General features: G+C 41.0%; 1 protein-coding gene across 2 annotated transcripts; it reads right to left on the bottom strand.

Moving 5' to 3' along the window:
• Positions 1–622: 622 nt before the first annotated feature.
• Positions 623–16700, bottom strand: Vdac3 (voltage dependent anion channel 3). 2 transcript variants are annotated; one of them, XM_028782881.1, is made up of 9 exons: positions 16591–16700; positions 12075–12143; positions 10976–11025; positions 6925–7077; positions 5435–5487; positions 3844–4071; positions 2610–2760; positions 1652–1709; positions 623–1228 (listed from the first exon to the last, which is right to left on the bottom strand). In XM_028782881.1, the coding sequence occupies exons 2-9, from the start codon at positions 12139–12141 to the stop codon at positions 1137–1139; spliced, it is 852 nt and encodes a 283-aa protein (XP_028638714.1). In that variant the 5' UTR covers positions 12142–12143; positions 16591–16700; the 3' UTR covers positions 623–1136. The 2 variants fall into 2 exon arrangements, with proteins under 2 accessions (XP_028638714.1, XP_028638715.1); XM_028782882.1 differs by lacking the exons at positions 10976–11025; positions 12075–12143; positions 16591–16700 and adding an exon at positions 9136–9153.
• Positions 16701–16908: the final 208 nt, after the last annotated feature.

The following is a 16908-nucleotide window of genomic DNA, read 5'->3' as shown; positions in this document are numbered from 1 at the left end:
TCCACCCCTATCTAACCCTCTGACGTAAGCTTGCCTTTATGAGTAGCCTTGGTCGGTGTGTTGTCACAGCAATAGAAAAGAGAGGGCAGTAAATTTTAAAGTAATTTTTAAAAGGAAAAAATCATAAGGAGATAAGCACTTTAACCTTCTATAAATAGATACCTACGAGATCTCTTAAAATGCTAACATCTAGAAGAATATAAATCAAACTGCTTGCAGGAGGAGGAAGGGTTGTGAAGACTGGGAGTTTCTATCTAGTTCTAAGCTGTCTCCAATTGTTATAACAGGCATCTATTACTTCTAACTACTTTAGACAGATAACAGACTAAAGTCTGCCCTATCTTTTCTAAACCGTGACGCCATCTTCAGCTGCATTATCACACCTCGTCTCAAAAACAAACAAAACCCCAAACATCTGTAAAGCCCTGGAAGAGTCAGACATCCCCTTCCAATGCAGCCCCACCCACTTCTCCCACTGCCCATCTCTTCCCCCACAATGCCCTTGGCAGCCTCAGGTCACGGCAACATAATACAACAAGAAGCTGCTCCCCAGGAGCTGTGCTTCTCCACAGCAGAACACCCCGCTTCATCGTAGGAGTGGAGTGAGAACCACAAGTCCACGGGAGGGTGAAGACACATTTATTTGAGACACTTTAGAAATAACTCCACTTTCAAAAACCAACCAACCACTACTAATAAATCAGATAAACAATTATCTCCAAATGTGATGGGTTTATTTTACTCTGATGCAAAACCAAAGATCTCACTAGAGCAGAGACTGATATAACAAAAGGTCACGGGAAAGTGGAGTGGGACATGCAGGACGCGATGTACAAACTGGGAGGCAGGTCGCTTCCTTTAACATGACACTACGTTGTTGCTGAGGAACATATTTAAATTAACTCTGCAGAACTCAACTGAAATGTGGCACAAACATGACAATTCCTAGGCATGCCTTCAAGGACCTCCCATCGGATGGATCTGTAGTCTCTAGACTTCAGTGTGGGAAGAATTACAATTCTTTGGAAGAATAAAAAGTTCACACTTTTGAAATTTCACAGAATTTTAAGGCCAAAACATAGTGGGTTCATTTCTCTTCATTTCCAGGGACAATTGATACTCTACTCAAAACCACATTAAGCCTCCAGTTCAAATCCCAATCCAACCTTGTGGCCTCCTGCATTGAAGTTCTTTCCATCTATTAAAGCTGACAGGGTCAGTTTGACTCCTGAGGAGAAAACATCATAATTACTTGTAGCCAGTCCCATACTCAAGACCTGAGATGTCTAGAAACAGCTGCTCTAAGTGACTAGCATGGAGTGCAGGCAGGCGTAAGCTGTACTGCACTGGCACAGTTGTCTAGGCTGACTGATGCATGAGAAACAAAAACCACTTGGAGTTCAACATTAAGAATAATGAGGGATGAGCCAAATTCAAAAGCTACTGATTAATCACCGTTTTAAACTCATTAGAAATTTAGAGTTAGAAACTTAACAATAAAAGCACCTGCTCCGTTCCACTTTGTGTAACTAGCTCTTACAGAAAGCCTGAGTTAACCCATAGTGATTATGTTAGTGGCTGCAAAGATTGCTCTCATTATCTCTTCATAACTTTCTGTCCTGACCCTCCACTAATAATTCCTTTTACATACCTGGTCGAAGGGTCTGCGTATAACCCAGTCCAATTAAACTGGCATTGTTTACTTTGGCCTACAAGTAAGAGAAGAAGAAGCAGCAGCAGTTAGAAAACAACTTCACAACATGCCAGCTCAATGCAAACACTACTTCATGCACACGGTTTCTAAAGCTAGAAGTACACTGGGCAAAGTTACAGTATTAACATCGTAAAAAGAGCAATCTTCTAAGACGTCAAGGGGACTGACGGGAACTGTGGATAATAACAATGTATGCTTTAAAGTTCTTGAGCAGATTTTCAAGCACACTGTGTTACCAAACATCCTTATGTACTGAATTTCTTGTTTCAAGACAGCCTCCCTTCACAGCCCTGACTATCCTGGAACCTACACCATAAAAATCATGGAGGTCTGCTGGTCTCTGCCTCCCACGTGCTGGGATTAAAGGCGTGCAGCACCATGCCTGGCCGGTAATAAACTCCTTAAGATGCCCATTACAACCTCTGACAATGATGAAGCAGTTAGAGTTTACGACAACATGAGCTCAGGTATCCTAAGCCAGATCTGGATTCCTATTCCGACACTGCTGCTTACGATGACCCCCACCTAGTTTCCAGGTTGACTATAAAACAGGGATAAGGATATTGCTTTGCACTACACTGAACAGTTACAGGAATTACATGGGATAATACATGTAGAAGCATTACACCTAAGAGCTAAATTTCTGTTAGTGTTAAATAAGTATTAGTAGTAAAAATAGAAATCTACTCCCATGCATTTACACATAAGAATATAGTGAAGTCAGGGCCACACTAGCCCTGAGAAATTAGGACTCGAACCCAAATCTCCTGCCTTAGACAGAATGACCTTCCTTTTCCTGCCATGAGTGACGTCATGGAGTTAGTAACCACGCCAGCTAGAATGGTCCTACAGCACTCATTTACAAGCAGGATCCAATCTGGCAGCCCGTTCTTACAGACAGAGAAGTTCTACAATCCAGCTTATATTTAGCAGCGATGCCAAAACGAGTGTTGTTGCTGCCAGCTGTCCACGCCAGGTTTATTGACGTCTCAATCTTCTCATTGACTTTCTGGTAGATAGAGCCTCCAAATTCAGTGCCGTCATTCCTGTTCTCATGGTAGAAAAAAATAAAGATTGAATCATTTACTGCTAAGACATGGAAATAAATTCTATATCGCAACTATGGAGCCTAGCAAATTTCTAGTACAAATGACTATTAGAAAAGACATAGAACCAACCTACAACATATGTATGAGCCTAGTTAAAGCCTAGTTAAAGCTCCTGGTTGATTTACTTGGCTCTTCAACGTAATATAAAATTTATAAGACAGAATCAACTATGCTCAAAGGCAGACACCTCAGATAAATATGTAATCTATAGGTATCTTTCATATAATTTAGAAACTATAATCTGTAAGTCTCTCTTTCATAGGATCTAAGTCCATAAACACTTTGGAAAGAGAGAGATAAAACAGGAATAAAGACAATACTAGTTTTCTAGTATACACCCAGAGTGAGACCACTTTCTATATTGAGAGTATTAGAGCAATACCTCAGAAACACGTAGCTCAGTCCTGCCTATAACCTCAGCACTGGAAGGTATGGGCAAGGGGATCAGGAGTTCAAGACCAGTCAAGGCTACATGAGCCTGATCTACACGAAACCCTGTCTTAAAAAACTACAACCTAACTCTATTGTAAGTACAAGTTGAGGCCGATTCAGCCAACACTGAAATCCAGGACTACTGTGAGATCCCTGTTATTTCTGGATGGAACAGAGCTAGTAACTAGGCTCCAACCAGAGATATATGAACATCTCCATACACAATTACCAGAGCAGTTCCAGTTCACTCAAATTATTTGGTGAGTGTTCTTAGTGTTCCAAATATCTGCTTCTAGGTATAGTCAAAGTAAGTCAAAAGTAACAGTGAGGTGTACACATGGTCTGGGCTGTCTCCACTCAGTGGTTTTACAGATGATGAAACATCCCACAGTTTGGGGTGAGAGCTGACAGCAGACACAAACAGCAGCGCAGCCCAGTGTGTGACTTCCTGAGAATGCACTGCTGACACTGAGGCCGTGCAGCAGGACTGGCCCCTGCCAAGCAGTATTACCCGCCTTTCTTCTTCTTAGCATTAACAACAACTCCCACCTTTCAGGGGATTACACTAATGACGGAATGAACACTCACACGTGAGTATGCAGTTGGAAGTCTGCAGCCTTGTAACCAAGAGCAAAATTATTCTGAGACAGTTTGGATTTGGCTGTGTCAAAACTCATCTGATAGCCAGCAAGCCAACCTTCAAAGGCCAACACAGCCCAGCCATAGATGGTCGGTCCAGAAAAATCTATATCAACATTACTGCCAAGACTAAAACAATCCCGTTTATAGGAGGCCTTTAATTTCCCACTCTTCTTTCTGTAAAAACAAACAACATGATGAAAACCATGAGTCCACATTTCCAGTGAGGTGTAAAGACAGACCCTCCCCAAAGGTAGGGACATAATATATAGTAAAAATGCTACAAATACAACTCTTAGGGTTCAAATATATGTCAGTGGGGATTGTGACACACTCCTTTAATCCCAGCACTTGAATCCCAGGAAAGAGAGTCAGGCGGAACTCTGTGAGTTCCAAGAGAGGCCAGGGCTACACAAAAAATCTGCTCAAAAAAAAAAAAAGAAACAAAACCAAACATACAAACCCACACACACACAAAAAGAAATGTATACGCCGTTGATTAATTTTATGAAGGCATGAACACTTCAGGAAATACTGTCAGACAGGAAGTGTTTGATGTTCTTGGTGCACAGCAGGGTCACTACACATAAAGTACTATATATTTCAAAAACAGTGCAAAGATTTTAAATTTGCTTTCAACTCAAAGAAATGATAAATGTTTGAGGAGATAGATAAACCTATCCTACTTGATTACACAATATATACACATATTTAAATACTACACATTACACCACAGATATAAACATTTTTGTCAAAAAATACAAAGTTCATAAGTACTAAGATATTTAAGTGCCAAAGTAATAATCTGAAAATATAGAGACACATGAGAAATAAATTATCTTCAAGTACTTTCAAGTGCTAAAATGTAACATCAAAACACATAACTAACCTATTAATAGAAATACATTTTTTTTGTTGCTTGTTTTAGACAAGTTCTCACTGTGTAGCCCTGCCTAGCTGGAGATCTGCCTGCCTGTCTCCATAATGCTGGGATTAAAGGTATGCACCAGGCCAAAATATATTTTTAACAGCAATGCTGAATATTCAGAATTAGTTTTTGCCTTACAAGTCTTTTAAGAGATTATTTATTCTAACAGTAATTAAAGCACATGACAGGAAGAACAGACCCGCGGTTACATCTAAAGTTTCTTTTTTGTATTTATCTAGCATCTCCGTCTTCAGGCAGCACAAAACCAGGATAAACAGATAAGAAATGAAATAATGGCAAACAGACTAAGCCTGGAGGACTTCCAAGGCTCAGAAACTAAGATGGCAGCACAACACTCATCCTGGTCCTTACAATCTTAGATTACACTCTTGCCAGACTCATCGTCTTCAGAATACAGATGACTCATGTCTCAGACCCTTCTAATTCCTAACCTACAGAGACGTGCCTGTTTGACTTTTTGGTTTTTTACTGTAAATGTTATGCTGCCTTGAGGAACTCTTCCTTTAAAGACACACAAGTATTCTAGCACTGCTAACACAACCTCCCCGTTTCTCCCTGCCCCTACAGAAAAAAATGGGTTTGGATAATTACCCTGTGTTTGGTACAAATATGGTATCAAGAGTCAGTTTCAACCCTTCAGCCAACTGTAAAACAAAAATTTGTCAATTAACAATTTTTAATTCTTTAATACAAAAAAACTGCTAAGGCTTCTTCCCACTTCCTCTTAGATAATAAAGTCATTAAGGAAAGCCAGATAGTAAATTATATAATAAATGACCTCCCCATCTTTTCTTCCTTCTTTCTTTCTCTTTTTTTCTTTCTTTCCTTTTCCTTCTTTCTTTCTACCACAAGGTTTCTCTGTATAGCCCTGGCTGTCCTGGAACTCCCTCTGTAATTCAGGTTAGCCTTGAACTCACATCCACCTGCCCCCACCCCCACTGCACATTCTACCCCAGTGCTGGGATTAGAGGTGCACACCACACTCCTGGCTTTTACCTCCCACCTTTCTTTATCCCCTTAACTGCCCTCCCCTCAAACCCAGCCCTCCTCATGGTTCTCTCATCAAAACATAAACTAAGCTGGTCACGGTGCCATGTCCCTATAGTCCAAGCTACTCAGGAGGCTGAGGCAGAAAATCTTAAGCCCAGAAGTTTGCAGTCAGCCTGGGTGGCATAATGAGGACCCCATCTCAAAACTTTTAAAACGTTAAAATGTAGCAAGCTAAATCCTAATACATTAAATAATCAAAATTACTGATGAAAATTAATTGTTCCAATGTAACAAAATAATCTTCTTGTTCTCTTGAAATGACTATAGATAACCTGACATTAACAAGGCCAGCCAAGTTCTTTAGCTGTACCACTCCATATGTGCTAATACAGACGCACCTTGAAAACTCAGCTGGCCATAGTGGCACACTCTTGTAATCCCTGCACTTGGAGGTATGGGCAGGAAAATCAGGAGTTTAAGGTCAACTTCAAAGAAAGTTTGAGGCTCGCCTGGACTACAAGAGATCCATTCTCCAAAAGAAAAATACAGTACTCTGAACACAGTGCCTGACAAAAATCAGCTGATCAACTTTCTCCTTCAAACATTAAAAAATGTTCTACACAGGAGAGGCTCAACTGTGTAACACAATTAACTAATCGGAACAAAGATAAAATGTGGTTTCCTAGAAAAGTTAAGACATACCAAGAAAGTAAATAAAAAGGCTGCACAAAGAAAATATGGTAGAAGACATTTTAAAATCCCACTTAGATTATATTTGGTGTCTGTTCAATTTTTTAAGAATTATTTTTACTCACATGTATTCGTATGTACTTGTACAGAAGTACGTGCATGTGGGTGCAGGTACTCGTGAGGGCAGGAGGTATTGGATCCCCCTGGAGCTGGAGTTACGGGTGGTTGTGAGCCACCTGACAAGCAAGGCACTGAGACCTGAACTCAGGTCCTCTGTAAGAGCAGAATTTGCTCTTAACAACTCAGCCATCTTTCCAGCCCTAGTTATTATTTTTATAATGATATTATGTGATATCAAAGAACTATTAAACCTGCAAATAACTTCTAGTACTTTTTCTTACCTTATTTTCCCAAGAGATTTCTGTCCCAAGAGTATTGTCTGTATTCCACTTTTGGGTGAAGGTGAGTCCATAGTTACAGACCTTATACTTGGTCTCTAGGTTACCTGATGCTTTCCCTGTATCAGTATAAGCATGACCTGAAGTAGAAAATTCCTGGTAAACAAGAAAAAATAATTATTTTAAAACAATTTCACCAACCAGAAACCAGAGTTAAATGCATCAGAAACAATACAATTTACTTTTTACCGCAACCCTATCCTTCAACAACGTACCTTCTGCTTTCTTTCTCTCCAGCTAGTGGAAGGTTTAGAACTTTTCATTACTCCTCCCTTCTTACTGATATTTATTACTCCACATATTCTTTTTTAAGGCGCATATTAAATTCTTAACTTTAAGAGAAAAATATCTCTCATGGAAATAAATGCCTTTATTAAAAAAGCAAAAATTTCTTCAACCTAGAACTGACCTTAATACTTGCATGTAATTAAAATGGTATAAAATCAGATTGGGAGGGGAGAATTTTTAAAAAGGCAAAAATACTGAATTTTGAGAATCTCACTTTCATGGCCTAAGATGATTATCAATTCTCTAGAATACTTGTCAAACAGTAAATTTAGAGGTGATTAAAAACCTAAACACTAGCTTCCACTTTCTTCTTACAGTCCACAGTCTAGTACTCTGTAGCCAGGGGTAGGAGACGTGTGGGGGTGAAGGAGGGATGGTGTGAGGGTGGAGGTGGGGTGTGCTAGGGTGGAACCCACGGCCCTGCCCACATCTCTGTCACTGAGCTCTCTCCTCAGCCGCTGCTTTAGTTATGACGGACTTAGTTTTATTTTGTGTTTATATGAATGTCTGTATATATGGATGTATACTATGTGTATGTCTGGTGCCCATTAAGACCAGAAAGGGAATCAGACACGGTGGAAGTAGAGTTACAGGCCGTTGTGAACTGTATGTGGGTGCTAGGAACCAAACCTGGGTCCTCTGCAAGTATAGCAAATACTTCTAACTGCTGAGCCATCTCTCCAGCCCCAACTACTGTTTTTAAAAGTAAATTTTTATGGGCATGTGAAGTAGCTTAACGGTAAAGTGCTTGCCTAGTAAGCTCAAGGCCCTGGGTTCCATCCCAGCACTAGAAAAGGAAAAACACCGTGAAAACATACACTTAACATAAACCTGATCCTTTTCAACTATATACTGACATAGCTTTAGAGTATATTTACAGTGCTGTCACACATGAATGCTTAAACCACAAAACTATCTGTAAAACTTTCACCATAAACATTTTCAAACAACATCAAAATTATCTACCTAGTTTCACAATAAAACAGAAATTTTAATTTCCTTTTTCCTCCTCTATTTGGCCTACCCTCTAAATTATCAAATAATTTCTATGAATGCTGCAAGTGTATCTTCCTCCCAACTTCAGTGTCCTTTCCATCCTATGACAATAACCAGTTAGGAAAAGCCCTTCTTCTAGGGGAAGCAGTCACTACCTGTCACTGACAATCTGTGACTATCAAGAAGGAACTTCTGCCCGAGCCTGTTTATAAGGAGCCCCTCTGAGACCTGGCCGCAGCAAGGAGAGGCCCCTTCTTCCTAAGCAGTTCTGTTTCACTGACTGCAACACGAATCCTCCCTCCAGCCCCAACTCGAGTTCTCCACTGATGAAACTGTGGGGCACTACATACGATCTGTTTAACAGTACACAAAAAGCTTCCAAAATGAAAACCATGCTATCCACTTAGGGCAAGGCATGTTTAACAGCTCAGGTCAATTCCTTAATGTGAAAACTGTTTGCCTTTAATATAAGTCTAATTGTCTAATATTGTAGTTTTTATATTTGTTTTCCAAAAATGACAAATACAGCAAATGTAACTATTTTGGGGTTATTCCCTGCCTTCCTTCTGTCTCTTAAGTCTGAAGCTTTTATCAAGAATCTAAAGCACCAGACACACAAATTCAAAGAGAAGGCTACCATTGTTCTAAGCTGAAGGGCAGACATTGCCTCAGTTTGGGTCTAACTTGACAATTAAGTAAAATTTAAGTATAAAATCCATTTACAACATGAAAATAGCATCTTCAGCTGTGTGTTTAATGTTCAAAAGTAACATAGACAAAGATCACTGTAAAACATAAAAAATTAATCCTAAGTTAATACAGAGACAAAATCAGCCACAGAACAAGCACACAGGAAGGCTTTCTCCTCACCATCTGAATGCACACCGGCACCACAGCAGCATGAAAGGAAGAGAGAAAGGTACAGTGACTTTTCCAACACAACTACTGTAACTTGTGAAAATTCTAAAATGTGTACAGTTTTACTATTTTAACAGAACCATATATACAATAGCCTCCTTAGAACAGCAGGTCATACATATATTCACTTCTGATAGAGAAACCCAGGGAAAGCGTGCCCAAGACAAACCACAGCTGTGCAGAGTACAGGGGAAAGTATCATACGAAACGCACACACCTTTTATCTTCTAATTCTATACTATATTCACAAATAAAACTTATATGGGTCTGAATAAAGATGCAGCCTGTAAAAATAAATCAGAGAACACAGTGAATTAAAGGCTCTCCTGGGTGACGTCAGTGCTGTAGGTTCATCTAGCATGCACAAGGCCCAGGGCATCCAGCACCAAAAAAAAAAAAGGGGGGGGGGAGAAAAAGGAGGAAGAAAACAAGAAAAGAGAAGAAAATAAAGTTAGCCCACTAGGCCTAGTGACACAGGCCTACCATCCCAGTTACTTAGAAGGCTGAGGCAGGAATATAGAAGGTTCAAGCCTGTCTGGGATACAGGGTGGGTTCAAAGAAAACACTGGGAACTTAGTAAGACCTTGACTCACATTAAAAAGTAAAAATAGGCCGGGCAGTGGTGGCGCACGCTTTTAATCCCAGCACTTGGGAGGCAGAGGCAGGTGGATTTCTGAGTTCGAGAACAGCCTGGTCTACAGAGTGAGTTCCAGGACAGCCAGGGCTACACAGAGAAATCCTGTCTCAACAAACAAACAAACAAACAAAAAAGTAAAAACAGGGCTGGGGGCTAGGGATGTAATTTATTGGTAGAGTACCTGCCTTGCATGCATAAGGTCCTAGGTTGACTATGCAGCACCAGAAGAAAAAGTTAATCTATTTGCTGAGATTTACTGAATGTCTGGCTAATGACGTTTTGAAAAATATGTCAACATTTTAACTTCCAGTAAAAAAGACTGGAAGAGAATCTGTTAAAAAATATAAAACTGAGCCTGGTGGTAGTGCAAACATTTAATCCCAGCACTCAAGAGGCAGAGGCAGGAGATCTCTGTGAGTTCAAGGCCAGAATGGTCTACAGAACAAATTCCAGGACAGCCAGGGATACACAGAAAAACCCTGTCTCAAAACAAAAAAAATAATAATAATTATGAAAAAAAAATAGCAACAAAAATCCCACATAAAAAAGGACTAGGGTTTGATTCCCAGCAATCACAGGTGACTCACAACTGTATCTCCAGTTCCAAGTTAAGGGTCTGACATCCTTTTTTGGCTTTCTTGGACACCAAGCACACACAGGTACACAGACATATATCTAGGCAAAATGCCCATACACATAAAATAAATTAATTTACTTTTAAAAATATAAAATAATCGTGTATATGTACATATGTAAAAATAAATTATATTTCTACAGTTTGTATAAATGAATAATGAAAAAACAGATTAAAACTAATTTATTTTTATAAAACTTGTATAAACCATTATAATGGAAGTAAAAGTTTCAGTATTCATACCCATTCATCAAAGTTTATATATATATATATATATATATATATATATATGAGACAGTCAAAAATATACATTCTGCGTCATCTAAGAGTCAGATGGCTGATATTCTTATAAAGACAAAGTCAACCTAGCTGTCTCCTGGCTTTCCAGGCCCAGTGAGTCAGAGACAGCACTGCTGTAGGGCAGGCAGCAGTGTCAAGAGCATGCTGGTTTATACAACAGGAAATAACCAGTTTCCTTAAGTTAACATGCTTTACCTATTAGAAATATATTAGGTACTCACCACTCCACTACAAGACTTGGTTTTCAGATCTATTTTGACCATGCCAAACCCTAGAAACATTCGAAAACAAAGTAATATACAAAATTTAACTTTGGCTCCAGTTTTCTTCAACTTAAAAAATATGAAAGTAATATATTACACATCCTATAGGGAAAATACATGGTATTCTCATCAGATAAGAATTTGAAAAGAAATTGAACTATGACAAAAAAAGTATAATTCTAAATGCTCTAAAAATGAATAAACTGATACTTCTAAAGTATAAAAAAAAAAGAAAAAATGCACTATTCTAAAATCTAAAATTACTCAACTATCTATGTGTTGTACGTGTATATGTATGTGCATGTGTATATGTACACTGTGTATGTGTACAAAATGTAAAAGTATGATGAACATTAGTAGTAAGAAAAAAGTATACAGCACAGAAAAATTTAAAAACTCAAAAATTTAAAACCTAGAACATTTTCTAATTGTAATAAAGATAATATATTGTTACCAAAGAAATAAAAATATGACATCTCTACTTTCATTAAAAATGAGTATATTAAAAAGCACTATATGGGCTGGGAATGGTGGCACACACCTTTAATCCCAGCACTCAGAAGGCAGAGGCAAATGGGTCTCTGTGTATTCCAGGCCAGCCTGGTCTAGATAGGAAGTTCGGGTTAGCCAGGGCTACATAGTGAGACCCTGTCTCAAGGGGAAAAAAAGCATTATACAGAGAGGGGATAAGTACTTTAATCATAACCAGAACTAGTGAAACAAGGCATAAATATTATATGTGGATCTACTTCTATTACAAATAGTATTAGATATGTCTCTGTATGTGTATATGTACAATAGCTGCTCTCTTAATGTGTGTAAAGGAGTCTAAAGAGTGAAAGGTAAGAGGCTATTAACAGCCCTTAATACTTGTGATGTAAATTAACGGTCACTTTCCCTTACTTCACTAACAGAATGTTTCTTACACATTTCACCAACTGACCTATTCCCCAGCCTACAACACAAACATTTTAAGGATCTGCAAAAGCATGTAGCTAGATCCTCAGAATTCATTACGAACCCTGAGTCGACATAGAATTTGCCATTGCATACTTACCATACCCTTTGTTAAAGACATCCTTGGCAGCCTTTCCTAGGTCGCAGTAAGTTGGTGTGCTACACATATCTTGAAAATGAAAAGAAAGATTAACCACTTAGTATGTTCACTCCTAACTCTTTACTCTGTCATCCCGAGATTTTTTTTTCCTTTGCGCCACTAACACTAATACCCTAATGAAATCAAAATTCAAAGATAGAATTCTATTCCTAAAACTAGAAAATAAGAGTTTACTCTTGAGATCCAGAGTTTATCATTTTAATTGCATTTCAAAGACAAGAGTCTCCCAGGCTTGGTTATACTAAGTTTTATTTATTTATTTTTAATATGTAGGTGTAATAGGTACACATTTGTGCAGGCACACATGCATGTGTCTTATTCCTCAGGTGCCGTTTACATTTTTTTTAGATAGAGTCTTTCACTGAGCTAGCTAGGCAGAGCCCCAGGGTCCTTATGCCTGCTCACACCTCTTCAGAGCCGGGGTTACACACACACTATGATGGCTGGGGTTTTACACACACACACACACACACACACTATGATGGCTGGGGTTACACACACACATACACACACACACAAGGATGGCTGGCCTTTTCAAATGGGCTCTGAAGGTCAAGCTCGGCTCCCAGTGACTGTGTACTTTACCAACTGAGCTAGTCCCTAGAACACAAAGGGAACATTTTAAGGAACTGTAAAAACATGCAATCAAGTCCTCAGAGTTGAGGTGTGAGGATCTGGGTTCAATCCCAATAGCACACCCCACAGAGAAAAAGTATACTGGTGCATGCCAGCTACCGAAGAACAGTAACAAGTTCAAGGCCAGTCCAGGCAATTTAGGGAGAGTCTGTCTCCAAAATGGAGGGAGAAGAGTTAAAGGCCTTCAGGGTTTTAACATTTTGCTACTCTGAACTTCAGTCCCTAAAATAAGACCTGATAGTTCAAGCCTGCAATCCTAAAGAGGCTGAAGCAGAAGGGTCAGAGGTGCAGGCCCATCCCAGACCACAGAAGGAGCCCAGGCCTGGGCAGTCTATGAAACTGATTCAAAGACAAGAACAACAGATTAAAGAGAACCGGCAACACTGAAGTAGTACAACATTTGCCTAGCACACTGAGGTCCCAGGTTCAATCCCCATACCATAGCCAGGCCAGAAAAGCTTCCCCGAGACTGCAGAGAGTTCAATAGTTAACAGCTCTGCTGTTCTTCCAAAGGGTGTCAACATGGCCTCTCACGTCATCATTGACGCCAGTTCCATGTGCTATAGTGACCTTTTCTGGCTTCTATAAGCACTACATACATGTGGCACACAGACACGCAAAACGCCCATACGCACAAAACTACAAAAAATTAAAAAGTAGAAATAAAATGTAAAAGCTTTGAAGCTGGATTTGGTGGTGGTATATCCCTTAACTCTCCGCACTCAGGAGGCAGAGGAAGGGCAGTGTGAGGCCAGCCTTGTCTACTACAGACAGAGTTCCGGACCAATCAGATCAACTTAGACCCTGTCTCAAAACAAAATTTAAAATAAAAGGCTTTAAGAGACTGAACCAGGTAATCAACAGACTAGAGTAGGAGGACTTCAAATCCAAGATCACCCTGGGTTCCAAGATCCTATCTCAAAACACAAATGAAAAACCAAATAACACACCCCCAACCCCCAAAAGCTGGCGTGGTGACTGAGCAGTTAAGAGCACATGTCAGGCAGCCCATGGCCACCTGTAACTCCAACTCTAGGGGATCTGACACCTCTGCAAGGATCTGCACACACCTGACATACATACAAACACACAACATAATAAATATATTTTTAAAACCTACTAAATGAAATATACTATTCAAGAATATGATCTTTTCCAAAGCTTTTCTTAAAATGTTATACTTTTACTATTAGCCAGAAATAGAATAGAATCTATCTGCAATAACCTGCTTACCAAAAATAGATGTGAACTTTGAAATTAAAACCTTTCAATCTTGCCTACTCATTAGTCACCCAATTTCTGTAGAAAGCCAGTAAGACCCTCACACTGAATTCTCAGTGAATACAGCCTCCCTTATCCCTCTGCATAGAAGATCCCTGCAGCAATTTCTTTTGTTTCCCTATTAAAGATGCAAAAGTCAGGTCTAAGCAATCATTCAACTCCCTCAATAATTCCATTAATGGGATTTTATGACACCAGAAAATTCCAACGTACCAGTCAGCTTCCAGGCACCCCTACCTGGGGGCCACATGCAGCCAAGAACACCTACGAATGTGACTCACTAGCTACAAAAAAGTAAACTTATTAAAACAGGAGATATGAGGCTTAGTGAGGTGGAATTAAGGCACTAACTGCCAAGACTCATGCATGACCTGAGTTCTGTCCCTCAGACACACTCGGTGGAAGAAGAGAACCAACTCCCACAAGTCGTCCTCTGACACAAACAGGCAATGGCATGCATTCATCTAAACACATCAAACAAAGTAATTCTCTAATTTGGGGCTGATAAGATAGCTCAACAAGGTACTTATCACCAAACCTAACAACCTGATTCTGATGCCAGAGCACACATGGTAGATAGAACCAACTCCCCCAAGGCCTCCTCTGACCGTCACACATGGGCAGAAGCAAAAGCATGCACCAGTGCAAGTGTGCATGAAATGCACACGCGCACATGAAATATGTAAATAGATAAAAATAAGTAAAACATAGGGTGGCCACGGTGAAATGTGACTTCAACTCCAGCTCTCAGAAGACAGAGGCAGACACAATTTGTAAGTCTGAAGCAAGCCAGGAGGAGTACCACATAATGAGACCCTGTATCCAAAAAAAAAAAAAAAGCTTGACTGCATAGTTCCTGAGCATGACCTTAATAGATGACAAAGTTGTTGAGCACGAATTCTGTACATGAAGTTGTGCCAAATCAACAGGTTGAACACATCTTCGAGTTACAGTCACTATGTGTGAACTATGGACATTTTGCAAATCACTTAAATAACTAGCCTGTGTATTTATACTCAGTCCAACTCTTAATCTAACTCCTGCTAGGCTTTTGCCTATAAATAAACAGGGCCTTGGTTTATAGCCCAGACCCCTCAACATATGATAGTCCTGCCCCAGCTTCTGGGGAGCTGGAATTATAGCTGTGTGCCACCACATTCAGCATGACTCATTTCCTAACTGGGAAATCATTTAAAATTTGTACCTGTGACATGTACATACTATGATATAAAGCTAAGAGGAAAGAGCATACAAAAAACTCATATATAAAGTCAGGACAAAGGAGATGGCTCAATTGGCAAGGTGTCTGTCACATAAGTATGAAGAGCTGAATATGAATCTCCAGGACCCACATAGCATTGGAGTAGGGATGGAGCAGAGACAGGAGGATCCCTAGGGCTCTCTCAGATCAGTGAGAACACCTATACCCAACATCAACCACTGGACAAACATGTACATACATCACATAAACAAGTCCACACACACCCCAAAAAAATTATACAGAAAGGGGGATGGCGTATGGGTAAAGCACTTATCTTACATAAAATTGAATCTATAATTGGTGCCATGGGTTTTATCCAAGGCATCAACCAAAAGGAAAAGTTAAAGAGTAAAGGCAAATGGGTATTGAAGTTCTACATCAATCAATGATAAAGTTCTGCTCTACGTTATAGGGTTTAGAGTCCACTAACAGGGTAGTTTTACAATCCTGGTAGTAATATAAATCTTTTGCCATCATTCTGGGAGGGAGGTATAAAAATGCAGGTCTTACGTATTCAGGCAGAAATGTTTATAGTTTTTAAATTTTCACACTGATCAGGGAGAAAATACTTCAAAGCGGTCGAAATGTGTAAGTGCTGATTACAAGCTTTTAGCGTTTTGAGTCACTGTTTGCAAAAGCGGCTAACTGAAGTCGTTTATGCTCAAACTGTTCTTTATTCGGGCCCATGATTCTGATGGGAAATGCACTGCTGGTATGATCAAGCAAAAATCGAGAAAACACAAGACTCCATGTTACTCGAGAGTAAAGCTACAACCTCGCGATTCTATTAGCGCTACAAAACAGATATGCACCAAGCCCCCAAGGCTGCATTAGACCCAGAGAGGAAAACAAAAGGCACTAACTAAATAATACAGTTTCTCTTTTGTTCCTTGTTTCTGCTTTTTAAGATGCATGAAGAGCATCCTCCCTTCCGCCTTCAGGAGTGCAAGACATGCCTGACAGGTGCTGGACACGCCAGAGAGGGAGGGAAGGGCAAGGTCGGGTGTAGGTTTGGGGTTCCAGGACTCGTCCTCTCTAGAAACCGCTCTCCTTCCAGCCTGGCCCCGGGCAGAACGCCAGTCCGCACGCCGGGCGCGGCAGAAGGTCGCGGCCCAGGGCGGCGACTCCCGCCCTCAGGCGACCAGCAGGGTCCGGGCAGCGGAGTCTCCCCGCCTCGCCTCGCCCTAGGCCGGCGCCCCTCAGCTCCTCCTCCGCGGCCTCGGCTCGTCAGGCCCGCCGGCCCTCAGCCCACCCGGCCCGTGGCAGCGGCCGCCTCACCTACAACCCGAGGGTGGGCCCGTCCCGCTCCACCAAGGCAACGCTGAAGGTCTTCTCGAACCAACGCCGTCTGCGCCTGCGCGACCTCGCTCCCCGCCGCGCCTGCGCGCCCGTCGCCGCACAGAGCGAGTGCGCGCGGCGCCGCGCCTCCGACCCGACGCGCAGTGGGCCCGCGGCGGGCGTGTCCGCCAACTGTCCGGCTTCGCGTGCGCGTGCGCAGGAGGCCCCAGCAGGCGGGTGCCCGGCGCGGGGGGTGCAAATGGCCGAAAGGCCTTGAGGACCTCGGCTGTGGCCGGAGGCGCCGTTCTCGCGAGAACG

This window comes from Grammomys surdaster, unplaced genomic scaffold (genome assembly GCF_004785775.1).
Source record: "Grammomys surdaster isolate TR1022 unplaced genomic scaffold, NIH_TR_1.0 919, whole genome shotgun sequence".
In the NCBI taxonomy this organism is placed as follows: domain Eukaryota; kingdom Metazoa; phylum Chordata; class Mammalia; order Rodentia; family Muridae; genus Grammomys; species Grammomys surdaster.
Note: the sequence above shows the minus strand (reverse complement) of the source record. Positions and strands in the feature narration are given on the sequence as shown.